General features: G+C 42.4%; 1 protein-coding gene across 1 annotated transcript; it reads left to right on the forward strand.

The window, feature by feature from the left end:
- The first annotated feature begins 9666 nt into the window (after nt 1-9666).
- On the forward strand, nt 9667-19211 carry LOC147894615 (uncharacterized). The gene is made up of 9 exons (XM_087385348.1): nt 9667-9755; nt 10137-10268; nt 10342-10565; nt 10677-10946; nt 11103-11407; nt 11498-11551; nt 11634-11858; nt 18917-19006; nt 19114-19211. The coding sequence occupies exons 2-9, from the start codon at nt 10167-10169 to the stop codon at nt 19209-19211; spliced, it is 1368 nt and encodes a 455-aa protein (XP_087241474.1). The 5' UTR covers nt 9667-9755; nt 10137-10166.
- The last annotated feature ends 419 nt before the right edge of the window (nt 19212-19630 follow it).

Raw genomic sequence — 19630 nt, forward strand, 5'->3', positions numbered from 1 at the left:
ATAAGCGAGCGTGGACAAACAACAATGCAAGGTGTTATCTGTTTAATAACAACCACATCATATTCATCCAGGACAGCCAATTACCACAATTTATGCTCTAAGAAAGCTTAACCACTCGCCTGCATCTTGGCTAGCATGTTTCCAGAAGTACATGTTCAAATCATGTTTCCTTTGCTATGAAAAAGTAATGATAAAATAAAACATTGAATGCTTTCAATAATGAGAATAGTAACATATTACATTAACTGCTCTTCATGTTGTCAGAAGTCACCTTTTTTCTAAAAGTTATTAACTCCATAGCACAAAAAGCATATGTCATACAAAAAAAAGTTGATAGAAAAATTTGATGCTTCAAAATATCTTCCAACCCTTGGAATGATTGTACAAAATGTTTTTTTGTGCATTGCCAAAACATGGAAGCACACCTATGTATATCATCCGCTTCCAAAGGAAATATAAAAAAGGCATCTAGGCTGCCTACTAAATGCTTCATGGGTTTCTTCCACCTTCAAAAAATACAACTTAGTGCAGCATCATGCAAGGAAGCACACCTACATATATTATCCGATTCTGAAGGAATTGAAAAAAAAGGGCATCCAAGCCATACACTACATACTTGATGGGTTTCTTCTACCACCCAGAGCTTGAAACAATTCAACTTTTGTCAATGCAGCCTGATGCATAAACTGATGCACCATTTCAGTTAAGCCCAAGACAACAATAAACACGAAGTATATGTGCTTGCAAGGCATGTAGGGACTTTTTCTTGCTTCCCTTTCTGTGAAATCAAGGCATGTGCAACGTGGAAACTCTGAAATCAAGACACTATATGTTAGCCCCTTAGACATTGATCCTATTGTACGAACATGGAATACATGCACCTCATGTGGAATAATGATGTTCTCTCTCACCACCTCCCCATTTTCTGTAACTGCCTTGTGTATCCTTTCGTTGAAATCTTTATTCAACTTACTTCTCCATGAAACAAGCTTTCCATCACGATGAGAAGGGCGCACATGGCTAGGTGTATGGATCTGCTGTGCATAAGGAGGTCCCATCACACCAATAGAATCATCACTATTAAATATGAACCCTGCCCTTACAAGGGCACCCCTCTCATCTACAGTCATTGATGTCCCACTTGCAACCTTCCATACACCTGGAGAGACCCCAGGAACACCTTGAATGGATTTATCCACATTCCATGTATGGGTGACAGAAGTATTACAAAACCATACAAACTGCTCTGTCATTCCATGAGAATGTTGCCTTCTTCCCTTAAAACAAGGGGCTGGCACACCATAACTTGCACTTCTACCAAGTGCATTGATTAGTGCCCCACATCGTCTCCGACTCTCTGCCAAGTAGCCAAAGCATGTGACAACGCTATGTGGTTCAGTTCTCCTGATCGCCCAATTGGCTTCATGAATATCTATCTCTCTACAAACCACGTCCTGTGATGGACTTTTAAAATCAATTTGTCTTCTTTTTCCTATCACTCTCCTTGTTGTCACTGTCATGTATTCTGGTCGATGACTATCATTTGCATGGACCGATGTTGAACATTTTGAACCCCTCTTTCTTCTTATGCTCACCGATTCTGTTATTGGCCTATTCATCTCAGGAGATTGTATCCCACCCTCTTCAATCACTATGTGTGATAAATCCACAAGCCTATTTCTGTCCCCTTTACCAGACCCACTACCATCAAGTATTCTTCGCCGGAGAGCATCCAAATTTGGTCCTGTACCCAAGTGTCTTCCATTCATAAAGGCATTGTAGTGGGCACTCTGAAGGACACTCATTGCAAGATCTGCTGCACAAGCATCATACAATGTTATGTGTTTTGCATATCCATGTGCTGCTCTCATGCTAGAATGTTTTGTCTCTGAAAGGTTCACTGTAGGAACAAATCCAGAGTGCTCTTCTTGCTGCAAGAACATTCCCCCCCACTGGTTGACTCTAACATCCCACCAAGCAAGCCACGTATGCAATGTTGGTAGCTCACCCTCCTTCACATGAATTGGGGACCAATACAAATTCAATGTTTGTTTGCATTGGTCTGCAAAAGTTGAAGTTGTTGCCTCTCTCCACTTCCGACATAGAAGTTTATGCTCCTCCTGAAATTGCGGCTTAATGCATCGTCTGGTGTGCTCAACCATGCTCATCTCCCAATGGAAAACACAAGTTCTTTCTCTACCATCCATCACATTTTCCGGTCCCCCATTGTAAACAGTGCGGACAGCCAGCCAATTTGCTCCTGCTCCATCTGCCATGAATCCACGGAATTCAGCACCCATTGTTGACCATCCCCTCACTCGATGCACATGGTCAAAATGAACCCATTGTGATCCCAAGCTCCCACCAGGCCGCATGCGATTCACTAGATCAACTCCTGATCCTGGACCAATGGTCGACATTTTGAAGATATGTGGCTGTTGTTCATCTTGCAATTGTTCAGGAAATAGGATACTTTGTAGGTATGGATATTTGCATCTCCTCTTTAAATCAAGTATTGAATCCATTCCACCATCCCCTCCTCTAGCCTCACTTCTTGCGCTCTGCACCACTCTCTGAAGCCTCCTTCTCTGGGTCATTGGTGTAATGGTTTCAAGCACTTCTTCGAACTTTTGATCATCTAGCGGCTCCACAACAACCCCATCCTTTGCTAGCATCATCTCCATCACAAGGTCTTGTGCCACAGACACCTCGATGTTTTTGCAAGAGGAATTTCCATTCAACCTTGCACGCATTGAAATGAGATCATCTACTTGCATTTCCTTTGCTCGACTTCTACCTTTTTCAACTGGATGGTCATGGAAACCCACATGCACTGCACATCTCGTTGTCTTCACTCGTTCATGGGGAAAGCAATAATATATAATAGCACTGCATAGGTAAACACACTCTGGTATTGCATCACAATGCTTGCACACAAGTGACCCCAAGGCTGGATCAATGGGACCAGGTAGAGGAGGTCTCCTAAGCTTTCCTTTCCATTGTGTATCATTTAAAACTCCCATTCGTTCAAGGAAAGGACAATCCAAATTACAACATCTCAAATAACCTGAACATCTACTCATTCTCACAACACCATTGAAGCAGTCTTGCGAACATGTGGAATATTTTGTCCAAACATGACCATCAGTATTCTGTTCCATTCCAGACATTGGTGAACCCTTAGGCATAGGTGGAAGTTCGAAGACAATATATCCATCATAAGTTAGAGGAAGCTTAGTAACTTTCTCCACTCGAACTGCAGATTTGAGCACAACATGAAGAGAACTATTCAAAGGCATCCTCTCTATCAGTGAAACCACACTATTTAGTTCATGATTCATAAAGTCACCATGAGAACCTCTTTTATAGGGCATGTGAACTCTTAAGGTTGATTGTTGGCTACCACTAATCTTAAACCCTTTCTGACCATCCTCTAAGTTTACCACTGGAAGTACAATGGCAAGCTCATCTATTCCGATTTCTTGATGCAGCTCAATGTCCTCGTTCTCAATGTGAAAGTGTTCCTTAAGCTCCACCAATGAAACCTCCAAGAAAGGAGTGTCAAAACGAATGGTCAATGATTCGTGTTCTCCAAAGCGAATGAAAACTGAGAAAGGCGTGATTCAAATGCTAGAGCCAAGATGTAGCACCAGACAACACCAACCAAAGAACAAGAGAAAAGCTAGCTACACAAAGGGTCCGGAAGCAGGGAGGCAAAAGAAGAAATGGCATAGATGTGTTGGAGACCGAAGAGAATGGAGCAAAGAGAAGTGTTGAAAGAGCCACTGAGAGGGATTATGGGAGAGAAGAGAAGAAGCAAGTTCGTCTCTGTAAGTGTCAAATGCAAATGGATGTCACTATTAGCATCCAAGGTGGTCGTTTAACTGCAAGTCTTTATTGAACAAGATGTGTTTATTTGTTTACAATAATGGTAATCTTTGAACAAGATGCCTTCATGCATATAGTAACTTGGATGACGCCTCCATGCATTTCATTCAGTAAGGGTGTACATTTAATATAAATGAATAAAAAGAGAAGTAACTTTCAAATTTATATAATTGAAAGACTAAAATATCAAAAAAAAAATTAAAGATTTATAATTACTATATTTTACTAGTAATAGTTAGAATGAGTAGTATCTTCAAATCCATATCTAAAATGAAAACTATCAAAACGTGTTAGTTTACTTCACATTTGCATGAACGAGCAATATTACTATTTCCATCATGAGTCATTACAAGGTGTTCTCCTCATAATACAAGGTGTTCTCCTCACTATTACAAGGCGTTACCCATACCCACGTCTTCTCCTACCGTCTAATAATGACCAGGCCTGCAAAATCTGATAAAATCGTTTCTCTAAAGGCGGGGTGACAGGTCCATTGGAATTCGAGTGGAGTAAATGCTTACCCACAACTCCCCTTCCTTAAACCCCTCGTCTCTCAAGCTTACCTCCTCCAGCTCGCCTTCCTCGCCCTCCAAGCTTACCTCCTCCAAGCTTACCTCCTCCAAGCTCGCCTTCCCCAGCTCGCCTTCCTTGCCCTCCTCAAGCTCGCCGTTTAATGCGACCGCCGTTTGCAATGTTCTCGAATTCCTGTTTGAGGAAATGCAACCTGTGCCTCGTATGATGTTTTTCTTTGGATTAGCATGTGGAGTTTATTGCTTTACCATCCCCATGGTCCTCCCTTGTGCTTTACTCTTCATCTCCTGCTCTACGTAATAGCCACCCTTCTACCTTCTTCTCCCTTTCTCCTCCACGCTCTTCCTTGCATATTTCCGCTGGCAACATAGCAAGTTAAGAACTGGCCCATCGCGTTGCATCTTCCAATCATCCACAATAGAGGACAAGTTCCTTTCGATAGTACATCGACTTGCAGGACCTTCGAAAGCAACTTCTTGTCGCGGGATAAGCCTGACACGATAGTAAGGCACTTCTCCTCATCGCAAAGGTGTCTTCCAAGGACGGAATCCACTTTTTATGATCCCCACGCAATAGGTGCAATGTCAAAATGGGACGTCAGAATACATTACAACATGTCATAATGACGATCATCGTAGTTTGGTCCAGACTCCACAGAGTGCTGGTGCAAAATGCAGGGTAAAGAAGCCATTAAAGACGAATTGCGACGCGCAAAAAGCGACCCAAATACAAATAACTGCACAAAAAACCTCCGCGACAGGTAAAGCTATTGATTTGGGAATGCCCAAGATGCATTGACAAAAAACGAGCGAAATCGGGCTGTGTTGAATCACAATCTATGTAGCATTTTGAAAACAAGATAGAGGATTCCAAAACAAGATTAACCTGGAGGAAGGGCGTATTGGAAAGGGCACCCCTTTCCAATACGCTTTGTTTGAATCCCTGACTCAAATACGCTTTCCCGCTTTGCGCTGTTCTTTGGCATTGCTATAGCAAAGGACAAACTAGCTTTCGTGATGGAACCTGGAATGGATCCACGATTTGCTGACATGAATTTGGACCCGGTGTTTGCAACGGAACACCCAACTAATACTGATTTGTTTGTGTGCATAGCCTCTTTCTATCCTATGCATGCCCACGCATTCCTTTATGCGACCTTGCAATCAGAAGCGGCTTTTTGAATCGATGAAGACAGGATGGCATCGGGGTTTCCCAGCGTTCCGTCAGAGTTTCCAAGTACTTGGAACGGAGGAAATAAACTGAGCCCGGAGGCGCTCCTTCATTGCGGCACCTCGGTCAACTTAGTGTGCCAGCTGATTCAGAGATTGCATGAAACCCGGACGCACCTGCAGCAAGACTTGGACGCACCTGCAAAGAAGATAGCACCATTCGCAACAAGATCTACTTCTTTATTGCTATGTTGCCGTTGCCACGCTCTTCCTTTCTACGTAGTAGCCAGCAGCAGCGAATCATCATTGCTTCTCCTTCCTTGCTGCCGCTGCTTCCGATTGTCCTGCATGCAGCGCGTGGAGAGGCCACGGTCGCCAGGGAAACGTTCCCTCTCGATTCCCCTCATCTGCTGCTCTCCATCGCCAGCCAAATGCCAGTTTCGTCTTCTCACGAGAGAGTCGCGGGAGCTTCCATCCCCAGAAGCATCATAGACATCTTCAACGACTACCACGGTCGTCGCTCAGGCCTCATCAAGGCTCTCACCACAGGTCGCTTCTGTTTGCAATCGCTGATTCTCTTTTCACGTTTCTTTGCATCCTTTTCTTTTCACGTGCACCGTTGATTCTCTTCTTCGTCACCTTCCTCACGTTCAATATTGTCGTCAGCTTACGTCGGCTCCGCTGCTTACGTCCTCCCTCTTCTCTGCTGCAGATGTGGAGGAATTCTACCGGCAGTGTTGAATTTACCAACCCATAAGCTCCGGAGTGTTTTTTAAGGCTTTTTCTTTTACCGTCCATGTCTTCGTCGTTCCTTGTTCTTGGCTTCGACCAGTTTTCTTGAAAGGGCTTTAACTTCAAAGTTCCATCACCTCTTGTGGGGCTTTAACTGCTTTGGTCTGTTAGAGGCAGAAACGAAGGAGGACGGGGTTGGCGCTCTTCCTCGATCACTTCACGCTCTCCTGCCTTACCACCTTGCCCTCCCTGGATTTTCCCCAGCTCGCCTTCCTTGCCCTCCTCAAGCTCGCCTTCCCCATCATCCGTTCCCTCCTCCAAGATTACCTCCCCCAGCTCGCCTTCCTTGCCCTCCTCCCTTGGCTCCTCCTTCGCCTCTCCATCGCTCCGCTTCCAGTCTTCCTCGGCGTCACCATCGCTACCCCGTGCCCTCATCGCCCACCCCCCCTCCATCGTCAACCTCCTCGCTTCCTATTTCCCTCCCCAGGCCTCCTTCTTCATCACCTACGTCGCACTCAGGTATTATTTTATGGATCCCCTCTCCGGCTTTGCTCCAAAGTTTCAACGTTTCAACGTGCTCATCATCTACTCCTCACTCGGCCCATAGCTAGAGCCTACAACACAGCTAGCTTTCACCGTTCACGAATCAGCAGCACCTCCAAAAAATACAAGAACTCGACGCCAAAACCATATGTTTTTGAGTCCTGCTTTCGCGCTATACCATATGTTTTTGGTAAGCACTCTGACATCTATTGAATGTATAGTTTCTGTGCCGTCGGCGTACCTTCCTGCCCTCTCTTGGATGTGGTGGCAGTTGGACTGCCTGGGGCAGCAAAAGAGGCAGCGCGTTAAATGCTGCCCCAGGCAGTCCAACTGCCACCACAGCAGTTGAACTCTGGGAAGTGTGGGAAGGCATACACACCATAGCCTGGGGCAGCAAAAGAGACGCGCTGCCTCTTTTGCTGCCCCAAGCAGTTGAACTATGGGAAGTGTGGGAAGGCATACACAACATAGCTTGGGGCAGCAAAAGAGGCAGCGCGTTAACGCGCTGCCTCTTTTGCTGCCCCAGGCTATGTTGTGAAGTGTGGGAAGTGTGGGAAGGCATACACAACATGGGAACTATGGGAAGTGTGGGAAGGCATACACAACATAGCCTGGGGCAGCAAAAGAGGCAGCGCGTTAACGCGCTGCCTCTTTTGCTGCCCCAGGCTATGTTGTGTATGCCTTCCCACACTTCCCATAGTTCAACTGCTGTGGTGGCAGTTGGACTGCCTGGGGCAGCAAAAGAGGCAGCGCATTAACGCACTGCCTCTTTTGCTGCCCCAGGCTATGGGATGTACGCCTTTCTGTATAGTCTAATTAGTCTGCATTTTGGTGTCGGATTTTATCTCCTCGGGCTCTTCACGATTTTTGCTTGCTCCATTTTGTTTCGTTACTCCATTTTGCTTGCATTGCTCGGTGGTTGTTGCTAAGGACTCGATGGTGTTCACAGGTTTTTTGTTGACTTGGTTGTGTAGCAGCCCGAGGTATCATTTCATTTTATAGGACTTGCCGTCAAAAATTTATGCCCATATTCTACAAACCATATATACGAGGCATGTATGTGGTTGCTAGAGTTACCCAGAGTCATGCAAGGGAGGGGAACTCAGTCCAAGACCCTCTCCCATGTGAGGCATTCAAGTGATATTCAGCTCTTGAACGGATGAAAGAAGTTCACAAAACAAATGAGCGAGTGCAAGTCCAATGTTCAAGTGTAGAGATAAGAGGAAAATTTTTAGAAAACCTTGTAGACCATCGGCATCTAGGTAGCATTTCGAAGACAGTCCTATTTATGCTCTAGAATTGCATGAGAGACCCAAAGAGACAGCGCGTTAACGCGTTGCCTATTTTGGTCCCTCGGGCAGTCCAATAGTCCCCTCCTTGCATAGCGATCAAAAGACCATGTGACCTATCCCTCCAAGAGTCCAATAGCATTCCAAAGACCATAAGACCTGTATACCAAAGCATACTTGGAGACAAAAGATGAAATAGTCGAAGCAACCTCTTGTGAGTATTGATACATGGAGGATTGAGTAGAAAAGCCTTGCTGAAAAGCGTTCATGAGAGACAGCTTGAGATGCCAAAAAGGACAGCACGTTAACGCGCTGTCCTTTTTCGCTTCTCAAGGTGTCTTTTCATGAGGGTAAGGGGTAGGCATAGAAGTGCATATTTGCCATTGCAATTCCATATATCTAAGTGTATAGATACCACTGCAAGTTGAAATACTATGTGCATTGGAGATGAAACTTTTTCTTTTAGGACACAAGTGGGTGAATGTTCCCTAAACTGGAAATCAATTGCATTGGTAGATACATGTATTTTTGTCTAGATATGTAAAATGATATTTATTCATAAGTGCGAGTTTACACACCTTTGCATTCATATATGTCAGCAGTTTGAGATATTTGTTTGAAGCTTTTTCCTTATGAGGTGTACACACTTCATTATCTGTTTGGGGCTTTGCCCTCGTGATATGTATTGGATATGTTTTCATAAACAAACCCTTTATCATATATATATGTGAAAAAGCTCTCATGTTTTTTTGAGCATATGGAAAGATTTGAGAAGACCTTTGAACCTGCCGTAGGTTATACTCTATCTGTTGTTACATGTTGTTTCTTGTTTTTAGTTTTGGTTTTTATTGAAAAGGTTTTGAGAACTATGATTGGAAAAATGCCTTGTTTTTTGTCTTTTCAGGATGACAGGAAAAAAAGGCAGAAAAGTTCAAGTGGCACATTCTACAAAGGTGACAAGAGGAACAAAAGTAGATCACAATGTTGAATCATCAGTAGGTGGAACCGAAGAGCAAGAAAGTGTGGTGGGTCTAGAGGTTGAAGTATCATCAACTCAAAGAGATGAAGGTCCAAGAGTGGAGGAGGATGAGTTGGATGATAGTGAAGTTCAGGTGGAAGGAGGAGGTGATGTGATTGGCAAATGTAGGATGTTTGATTCAAACCAGTGTCCTCGCATTCCCTTGTGTAGGTTGATACCTTATGCAAGAGTGAGAGGACTTCGTGATGATGTATCTTCACTCAAAAGTACATTTCAAGTGGAGGGCTATCTCCCGGAGAAAGGGTCTTTCATTGTATCTGTCTGCAAGAGTGATGGAGGGGAGATAGTTGTGACAGATGATATGAGGAAGAGTTGGTCTCCCACCTGGAGAGAGGTGGATGAGGAGTTTGAGAAAGATGTGATGTCTAACACTGACTTTCATTTTATGTCGCAAAAGATGTTATTTGTTTGGGAGGGCAATCATAGGACCACTGCATGGATGAGTGTTATCAAGGAAATCTTTCCTACAAACAAGAAAAGACATGTACGAGTGGTATGCACAATAATTGACCCAAGGAAAATTAGTGAGATTGCTCTCTTGGCAGGGCTACAACGAATGAATTCGTAAGTACATGGACTCTTTGAATCTTCTCCACATTTGTGTTTTATGCTACTTTGCATTTATTGATTGGGTTGTGTACTTTACTGTTTGTTTTCTAGCATGAATGAACATGCCATTATCAAACCCAGTCTAAGGGACATACTCATAAATGCACACAACATTTGTGAGTGTGACTCTATGGTGTTTATGAAAACATTGTCTTTGAGTGAGATCAAATCAATAGAGAATTGGAGGGCTCAAGAGAGTAAAGGGAAGAAGCCATGGTTTCCATTGACAAGAGGTTATCTGGCAAGGCTTGTCTTCCAGGTAGAATGTTGCATTTGTATTGATGCTTACTTCTTTATCACTCCTTTGCTTTCTCTAATTGGAACTTATGTATGTAGGTTGAGTACAATACAGAGCTTAAAAAAGCAATGGACAAAATATCTACAAAGCTACCTTTAGATCAAAGGGGAGAGGCAGAAGGAAAGCAGCGTACCATAATTCAAAAGAGAATTGCTGATAGGATGGGAAAGGTGTGAATTGAATTTTCTATACTTTGTTGCATTTATTTTGAAGTTAAGTGACTGACATGTCATCTTTGGATAGGTGTTGAATTGTATAGATCCTGGTCTTGGAGAGGCTTGGTTGGAAAAGTTGTTTGCCTTGCGCTTTGATGGTGCGGACTCTTGCGTGACATTGGAGAAGCTCCAACTCATTGCAAAGTCTGATTTGAGATTAGAAAAAAAAAATATTTTCCTTTCTTTGTTAGAAGCCACTAAACCTATGCGAGACATGTACTTCATGCCTGTGGGCGACCTTGAGTACAGAGGGTGTGTTTCTTCTACCAATACAAATCATCTTTCATGGTGTTTGTTTGTTTCTTGCCAATAACATGACTCTTATTTTTTTATTATAAAATTGCGTCAACTTTTATTGTTTAGGTGGATTAGTAGAGAGATATTTTTGGAGAAGGTGGAGAGACAGTCATTGAAAGTGCTTGAAGATTTGAGGGTGATCACAACAATGGGCATGCCTTTGGATACCCCTAAGGATTACACATTGCAGCAATACATGGAGGATATAAAACTGGAGGGGAGAAAACATATGTTTGTGGTGCTAAGATCAAAGGAAACAAAGATGGAGAGCAAGGGTGGAAAAAAAGGAGATGGACTATCTGAGTTGGACATGGCTGCCCATAGGGTGGTTTATAGGTATGTTGTCAATTCATTCGAAGGTTCATTTTTCATTTGTCTATTTTTGTGCTATTGATTCATGTAATTACACAATCATTGATAGTTGTTCCACTTGATTTTTTGACCTTTTGATGGTTTGGGACATCCAATTTTTTTGGGTTTCTTGGTTGATAGATATCTCTCCCACTTGGCAATAGAGAAAAGGATCTCTGACATTCCAAATTTGTGCAAGAGTTGGGTGGAGATTGGTCATGCTGCATGCATGTATCCACCTGGCATGCACCGTCTCTCTCAATGGGAATTAGCACATTGTCCCTGGTGGATAGATTTTCCTAAAGGACAAGTACTGGTGCGAGAAAGAGACTTGTACAATACTTATGCTTCACAAAAAGCCAATGAAGCAAGTAAGGACAAAGTGGAGGGAAGCTCAAGGAGAGATAAGAAAGAGAAAGAGAAACAAGAACATCCTACAGAAAAAGGTAAGGAAGATACAATATGATTGTTTGTTGATGTTGTCTTCAATTTGTTTTGACATTGCATTAATAAGTTTATGATTGTTCTCTTTCTAGATGAGGGACCATCTAGTCCTATGCGGCATGAAATGGATCACATAGAGAGTGCAGGTAAGGGTGTTGTTGTGTTCTGCATATGTAGTTGTTCCTTTAACACTAGTTTTACTTGTAATTAATTTGCTTTTGCATATAGGTGGAGAATCAATCTCGGGACTTGTGAAGCAATACGTGTTCCATCGATCACAGTCACCTGACATTTCCTTGGCCCGTGGCATCACACCTTTGTTTGCTTGTACAGTTGGAGATTACATTGCAATGGGCAAAGACTTTGCTGACTCTAAAAGAAATGATAAGTATGCTATTTTGCATGAGTTTTTTATTACAGTGGCTAGTCGAGATCAGGACTACAAGAGGATGGGTAAGAAGGTGAAGTGGGCTTCAGATTTTATATTGCTCGATTTTCCATCTGGCTATCCACTTGATGAGAGAGGATCCACTCCTACTTGGAATGTCTTGCTCGAGGACCATGTGCAGCATGGGCTTGCAATTGCATCAGCTTCTTTGTCTGATAGTGGTTGGTTGGCATGCATATGTCCTTTGGCAGGTAAGGCACAATACCACAATTGACATTTCACATTTTTTGTTTCCATTCTACTAGTTTTAAATAAAATTAATTGCTTGTAGGACAATGTATTGGTTGGATGGAACGGTTTGCATATGTTCAGGGCTTGGAGGTTGTCAGACGTGTGATCATTCATGACAAGTTTCCATATGGATTTTGTAGAGAACATGATAAAAGTGTTAAGGTAAGCTACCATTCCATGCATTCTATGTTTGCATTCCATGATAAAAGTGTCTTTGACAAATGTCTCCTCGTTAGTCCTATGCATGCTATGTTTGGAAGGATAAGTCCTATGCATGCTATCTTTGCCATCTTTCATGCTATAATGCTTGCTAGTTGAAGTCAATATACTATACATGTTTTTCTCCATGTGGTTTCCAGATGCAATCTTCAGTATTAGCTCTAATACGTAGAGCAAAGAAGAATCCAATAGTTTTTTGGGAGGAGAGCTTTCCACTTTTCCAACAGCTTTTGATTGATCCACGTGAAGATGTCTGGACTCATTACATACCTCCCTCTGCAAGGACAATCATGCCGATGTCTTCTCAGCTAGCACGAGGTGGACTAGAGAGGAGTAGTTTTTTTGTAGGTTGCATTATGTCTCTTCTCTGTGTTCCTGGAGGGCTGGTTCTAGAGATGGGTTGTGGTACAGCCCCTCTTATGCGTGCTTGTCAGGCCATTGGCAGGCCTTGTTTTTCATTTGATTCAGACAACAGTATTATGGCTAGCATTGTTGAGCCACTTGTGGCAGATCATTCTAGAAAACGGATCAGGTCAGAGCATGATGGAGAGGGGGAAGAAGAGAGAGTGGAACCTGTCACAAACCCCTTTGATGAGTAGTATGCTACTGGCCCTGAGTTTTTTTGTTATATATTTTGAATGCTAAAATTGAGGACTTTGAAAGTGTTATTTAGCATCTTTATAATATGGTAGATAGTGAACATTTACGGGTGCCTTTGAATCAAGAAAGTACAAATTTTGATGCTTTGGATAGTGTTTGTAAGGCCTTGATCTAGCAGTTGATTTTTTTTGCTTTTTGTTGGTAGCGAATTGTCTTTTGTATAACACATAAGGATGGCAAGACTTTCTTCTTGTTGGAAATTATTTTCATTGTTCCACTTTGACTTACTTTCCTTTGAAATGTATGTTTTGTTGTAGTTTGTTGCCATGCTATGCAGAAAAAATGGCAAGATTCATGACAGCCGACAAGAGATATGATGAGTGGCAATTAGATAAACCACATGTGCGCAACTACTTTCTTGATGATGAATGTCAGGGGGATTAGAACATGGTTTAAAACACCATTTTGTTCATAGACTGATAATTGTTGTGGTGAACCATGGATACATTTGGAAAGTTTTGGTCTAGTGCATTTTGCGGGTGAAGTGGTATTTCAATAGTCATCTATGTTATGAGTTTGGTAATTAGTTTATGTTCTTCAAGTGAAAGATAGGGTGGATTGTAAGTCTGATTATTGGTATGCTTATTATGACAACATCTTGCTATAGTAAGTTCGGTTTCAAATTTGTTCTCATCGGAGGAATTGTAAAAAAACTCGCTCGCTTCATTGGGCCCGCTCGCTTTTTCTCGCTCGCTCTATTGACTACCTCCATCTAATGTAGCATCAAACTCAAAACATTGTCAAAACTGTCCAAAACAGAGGCTTGAACTTAGAGGGCTTGTATCTCACTCTTCAAAGAAAATAAAAGAGGGCTTTCTAGGTAGAAACAAAGCTGATATACAAGAGAAGAGACACTAAGGAGGAGAGGCGAAATGCCACGTCACGTCGCCATAGCCAGCAGCTTGAAAGTCGACTGGTTTTTTGGCTGTTTCTCCCTCCCTGGTGGACCATTTCCCTTTAAATCTGGACACGAGCTAGCTCATAATGTTGTGCAAGCTTGGCTCAGAGGAATTCTAGAATGGCTGCTCCAACAAGTCGCATTGCAAGAAATGGCGTCAGGAAGAAGACGACTGTTACACAGTTTCATGGGCACTATTATCTAATTCTACTGACGTGGAAGTCCACCCATATGAAGGGTCTCTCCAGCCAGAAGGACCCTAGGAATGGTTGCTTGTAGGTAGAGAACTCAGCCCTCCAAGTGGTTGGGCAAAAAGGGGCAAAATGGAGAGGAAGGTGAAGAAGAAGAAGAAGATGAAGAAGATGACATGGCACAAATGGGCTCAAGGACGATCATAGTGCTCTGATACCATGTTGAAGAACTAAAAGGAAAGCATGAAGCTAAACACAAAATGAGAGAATGCTTGCTTGCTTATGGAATGAAGAAAGGTGAGGTCCATATGTAGGCACCTCTTACATGAGCCACCAAGCTCCACACTCATCTCCTCAATCAGCTCCTAGAATCTCTAAATCATCCTATGTGGCATCTACCACCACCTAACAGTGCTTATGGGCACCTAACTGTGCCTCTAGCAAACACACATATAGAAACCAAGGTGTGCCTGGGGCATACACCTTGAGATATCCCATTAGGAGTGACATGGAAAGATGCTCCTGAGTCTAGTATCCAATTTTGTGACAATGCATCATCACTAGTCACAAGAAAAGCATGCTCAAACATAGAGGCATAAAGAATGTCACCCTCATCACTATTGTTGCTTATGGCATTCACTTCCTCTATATTGACTGTGGATTTCTCTTCCTTCTTGGGCTGCACATTAGTTTTGCCTTTGCCTTTATCGTTCTTCCATTTGTAGCAATCCTTTTTGAAATGGCCTTTCTTCCCACAATAGAAGAATTCCAAATCCTTTTTGCTCGGGGGGGTCACTCATCATATGTAACCCTATCACGTGAGTTCAATAGAAGGATTTTTTTAATTTCTAAAATTTACAGAAATAAATATACATAAGGGACTATTTAAAATAGTTTTGAAAAAAATTTACAGATTTGTATAGAAAAGGGGTACATCCCTCTTTCTTGGGACTTCCCCCTGAACTGTGATCTGCCCCTTTGCACATTTAAGGCTGCATCCTGCTTGTTGCCATCCATAGACTTCCGTCTAATCTCCTCGGCCAACAAGCTACCCACAACATCATCAAATTTCAGTATTCCACCAGGTGCAGAGTTACTGACAGCTGTACATGAGGATGGCAATGAACATAAGAGAAATATTGCCTTAGTCTCCGCATCAAAATTCATTTTCTAAGCCTGAAGCTGGCTGAAAATAATATTGAATTCATTCAAGTGAGAAGCAATGGAGACCCCTTCCTTCATCTGCAGCTCAAACAACCTCTCCATGAGGTAAACTTTATTAGAGGCAATTTCCTTTTCATAAGTGGCACACAATTTCTTCCACAAATCTTCCGTAGTCTGCTCATTTACTACTGTGAAATAAACTGACTCTGCAAGATGAAGTCTAATAGTAGACTTTGCTAATGCATCCAACTCATTCCAATCATCCTCAGACATATTTGTAGGCTTAGCTTCAATCCCTGCCAAGGGTTTAATCTGCTTCTTTTGAATAAGCACATCCCTTATCTGTTCTTTCCACAAAGAAAAGTTTGTCCCATCAAACTTTTTAATGCTGAAAAACTCCTTTTCAGGCATGGAAGAGGATGCCATGATGCAAATAAAGCAAAATCCCAAATGCTAGTGCCTGCAAGAGAGAATCACACCAAATACCAGGTGCACCCAAATGTGTATGCCACAATAGAGTGAAATATCACCAAAACTCAAAACTCAAAGCATCTGACTCATGTGCATATACTATGCATCCATATGAGCAAATCTGGCCCAAAAGAAAATGCCAATAAGTGCCAAATGACTCAAGCATAAACACTGTCCACTGGCATATGCATCAATAATGTCTCATCCAAGAGAGCATAGCACTATCAGTGCATCACCTGCAATGTGTCAAAGCTGTCCCTCAGCTTAAAATAGCATCCATGTGCAAAGCGTCCATAAAAAATAGCATCCCACAAGGCAATTTGGGCCTATCAGCGCATCCAACAAGGACCGCAATGCATCCAAATGGCCTATAAATCATCCACTGCAACCCAATGCATACCACGAATGAGCGCACACTCACTGCAACCAGAGTGATCTGCATAAGGTATGCTCAAGAAATCATAGTCCCACAGTAATGAGCGCTACTGAAAATAGAACCTGAGATGCTTCAAAACATGGGCGCCATTGCATAATCGGACTCAGCAAGAAAATCTGCAAATATCTCTCTTCTGCCAAAACTCCAAAATCCCAACCGATGAGTGAGAAATGGGAGTCAACACTTATCCACTGCCATGTGGCATAAATCTAAGGTTTCAAAACCTTAGTATGAAAAATGCATAACAGAGAGACGAAATCGAATACACAGAGATTTATAACTCTGAAAATCCTTCACCGAATCGCGCAAGAACTGATAGGTAGGGGTTTTTGGGCGTCCGGAACGCAATGGGACAGACGGTTTTGGAAACCGTGGTCTCAATCACTGGGTCCAACACACGGACTGAAAAACGTTTTTGGAAACAGAGCTATCTGTAAACTCCACCGGAGTGCGAATGATGAGCAACATAGAAGTTTTAGGACCTCCTGAGTCCACCGGAACTGACAGATCTGCAAATGGTTGCTCCAAACTTGAGTTCCAACACCCGGGCAAAAAACGCAGGAATTGACACAGTGAGTCAGAAATCCACTGAAATGATCTCAGATTCAAGAATGAAGGTGTTTCCAAGCTCCTGAAGTAATGTGGACACCAAAAGCAAGCAATAGTTGCCTCCACAAGTCAATACGGAGTCTCTGTCATCGAACGGAACAGGGAAAAGCTCAAAAAACGACTTTTTCTTTGAAAGCTCTTAACAGGCTCTCAAAACCACTTTGTAAAGCCAAAGTGACTTTTCCAAAGGTTCCTCCAAGGTCTCTGCACACTCGGATGCAAGTAAAGTCACCCACAAAGCTTCCCACAAAGCTTCTCCTTCCTCCCACAGAGCTGCTGAGCTTCCAAGCATTCACGCACGCTCAGCTAGATCACCCGAGCTCTGATACCAGTTGAGAGTGCTCTCAACGGAAGCAAGAACGGAAGAGGGAGAGAGAGCGAGAGAGAGAGACAGAGAGCCACACAAGTTTTGGTGGGTGCAGAACCACCCTAATCTTCTTTTTCATTCATTTATATATGTGTTTGAGTATTGTACATAACTGGGGTTAAGGCACAGTGACCTTTAACCCCCACAGCATCAATTGCAAGCAATCACTTTCAGCCAACCTTTGGCTTGATATGTGTCAACTTGAAGGCATAAACCCAACTGAAATTTGAATGTACCAACCACCTTTGATCAATTGGACTGCCACAAGCAAAAGACGTTTTTGCTTTCGGGCCTTAAAAAAGGCAACTTCTAGTGGCTGAAATTGTAGAGCAGTAGGTCGTTTTTGATTGTAGATGGATAATATTCCTTCTCCCCCACTCAAACAAGGTAATAGATTGTCCGAAAACATGTGGCAGGCTGGAATTGCAGAGCAGGAGGTCGTTTTTTATCGTAGATGGATAATATTCCTTCTTCCCCACTCAAACAAGGCAATAGACTGCTAGAACAGTTGAGGCAACCTGATATATAAGGTTGAAATAGTATCTTGGCACATCAACACCACAATGCTATAGTCTCCTTGTTGGCTTCGCTCAACCAAGCTTTGATACCAGTTGATGGAGAGGAGGTCTTATCGGAGAGCAACAAAGAAAGGGAGAACAATGGAAAATGGTGGGTGCTAACTCACCCAGATGAAGGTAAGCTCTTATTATATATGTATGGTATAAAGGGGTATAGACTGGGCCAGTGGCCTTTACTCCAACAGTGTGTGTGTGTGTGCGCATGCGCACATGTGCACATGCGTGTGTGTGTGTGTGTATGTGTGTGTGTGAGAGAGAGAGAGAGAGAGAGAGAGAGAGAGAGAGAGAGAGAGAGAGAGAAAGAGAGAGAGTTTTGAATTAAAAATATGTGGGTGTTAGTTGGTTCAGGCCCTCGATTGTATTTATTTACTGAACCAACACCCTCGATTGTATTTATTTACTTCATCCACAAAACAAATACCATGTGAGTACAAAAAGACTTGGCAAATGCATTTTTTGATAATCTCCTATATCCAATATGGGATGTGAAGGAAGGTTTCTTAAAGAGAGAGACCTTGATAGTTAACCTTGGGAAGACCTTTTATGGTCTTCAACACCTCACATGCACATGGTTTGTGTGTATGTCTTCTTGAGCTGTGGCTACATCAATAATATAGAGTACGACTGCATAGAAGAGGACGTGGAAGAGGAGGTTCCAAGTGACCCTCTGACTAATGATGATAATGATATCACAAGTGATAGCAATGCACAAGAGTAACGTATCTATAAAGTAGTACATTGCGATATCTATTTCTGGCAATAATATTTATGTTACATATAGATATTTGCAAGTTGAAAGAATATCTTCATTGTCTAAACGGATGGTTGTAAAGATGATGCATATGATGGGTAAAATGTTGTACTGACAATGTCGTAAAGAAAAATGCTGAAATGGTTGCACTAAATGGTGAAATCTTAATGTTACAAGGTCATGTGGAAATGGAGTAAGTGGCAACTTACAATGCATGTACAAAGATTTATGAAAGCTTATATGGCATTTGATTACGGTTATACACTTATCGAGTCTCAATACTTCTACGTGTACGAGGCTTTATTGGCCTGCACTTAAGCTCAATTGTCATTATGGCTGGTTACAATGTTTATACATCATGAAGTTAATTTTTAGGAGCTTGTAGATTGTGGATATGTTATGGCAAGCGCAATGTAAACTTTCATGCTTATCATTAAAGGTCACTCCCAATGGGTTTAATGTCGTTCTTGGTCCGTTATTATTTGCAGTCATGGTCACTCCTGCTTCTTGGAAATTTAATGCTCTGCCTGGATTGTTTCTATACAACAACAATCCATCAAAGGGCTTCATGGGAGCTTGTAGATTGTGGATATGTCATGGCAAGCGTAATGTAAACTTTCATGCTTATCATTAAAGGTCACTCCTAATGGGTTTAATGTCGTTCTTGGTCCGTTCTTATTTGTAGTCATGGTCACTCCTGCTTCTTGGAAATTTAATGCTCTACCTGGATTGTTTCTTTATGACAACAATCCATCAAAGGGCTTCATGGTTCCAATGTTGTAAGCATAACCTTGATCCATCAAAGGGCTTCATGGTTCCAATGTTATGTGCATAACCTTGATATATCCGTACGTGTATCAAATCTTTATCGAGACCAGATTATGGTTTTCTTTCTCACATGTTATTATGGTTGTTGTGCTCTTCTAGGTTGAACAACCCCCTATTTGGCGGACCTTGAGGTACACATCTTCGTTGACTCAAGCGAGACTCAAGCAAAGAGGAAACTGGTCTTTACATACTGTAGAGGTATCAGCCAAACAGATGCTTTGTGCAGAGTATCCTCTATGGTTGAGATGGACTCCCCTACACCACCATGCTTGCCCAAGACTAGACCTCATCCCAAGGCACCACAAGGCAAAGGCAAGCAACATATTGTAGACTTCCTTGGAGATGAGAAAACCTCTCCCCTCATAGTACCACGG

This window comes from Dipteris shenzhenensis, chromosome 14, assembly GCF_047967505.1.
Source record: "Dipteris shenzhenensis isolate YYH24624 ecotype China chromosome 14, Dip_SZ_1.0, whole genome shotgun sequence".
In the NCBI taxonomy this organism is placed as follows: domain Eukaryota; kingdom Viridiplantae; phylum Streptophyta; class Polypodiopsida; order Gleicheniales; family Dipteridaceae; genus Dipteris; species Dipteris shenzhenensis.

Bases quoted from the DNA above. Each gene is read 5' to 3' on its own strand.
- LOC147894615 (XM_087385348.1), top strand. From the start codon at position 10,167: ATGGACAAAATATCTACAAAGCTACCTTTAGATCAAAGGGGAGAGGCA. The intron at 11,408-11,497 runs GTAAGGAAGATA...TTCTCTTTCTAG, and splicing joins AGAACATCCTACAGAAAAAG to ATGAGGGACCATCTAGTCCT. The intron at 11,859-18,916 runs GTAAGAAGGTGA...TATTATTTGCAG, and splicing joins TCAGGACTACAAGAGGATGG to TCATGGTCACTCCTGCTTCT.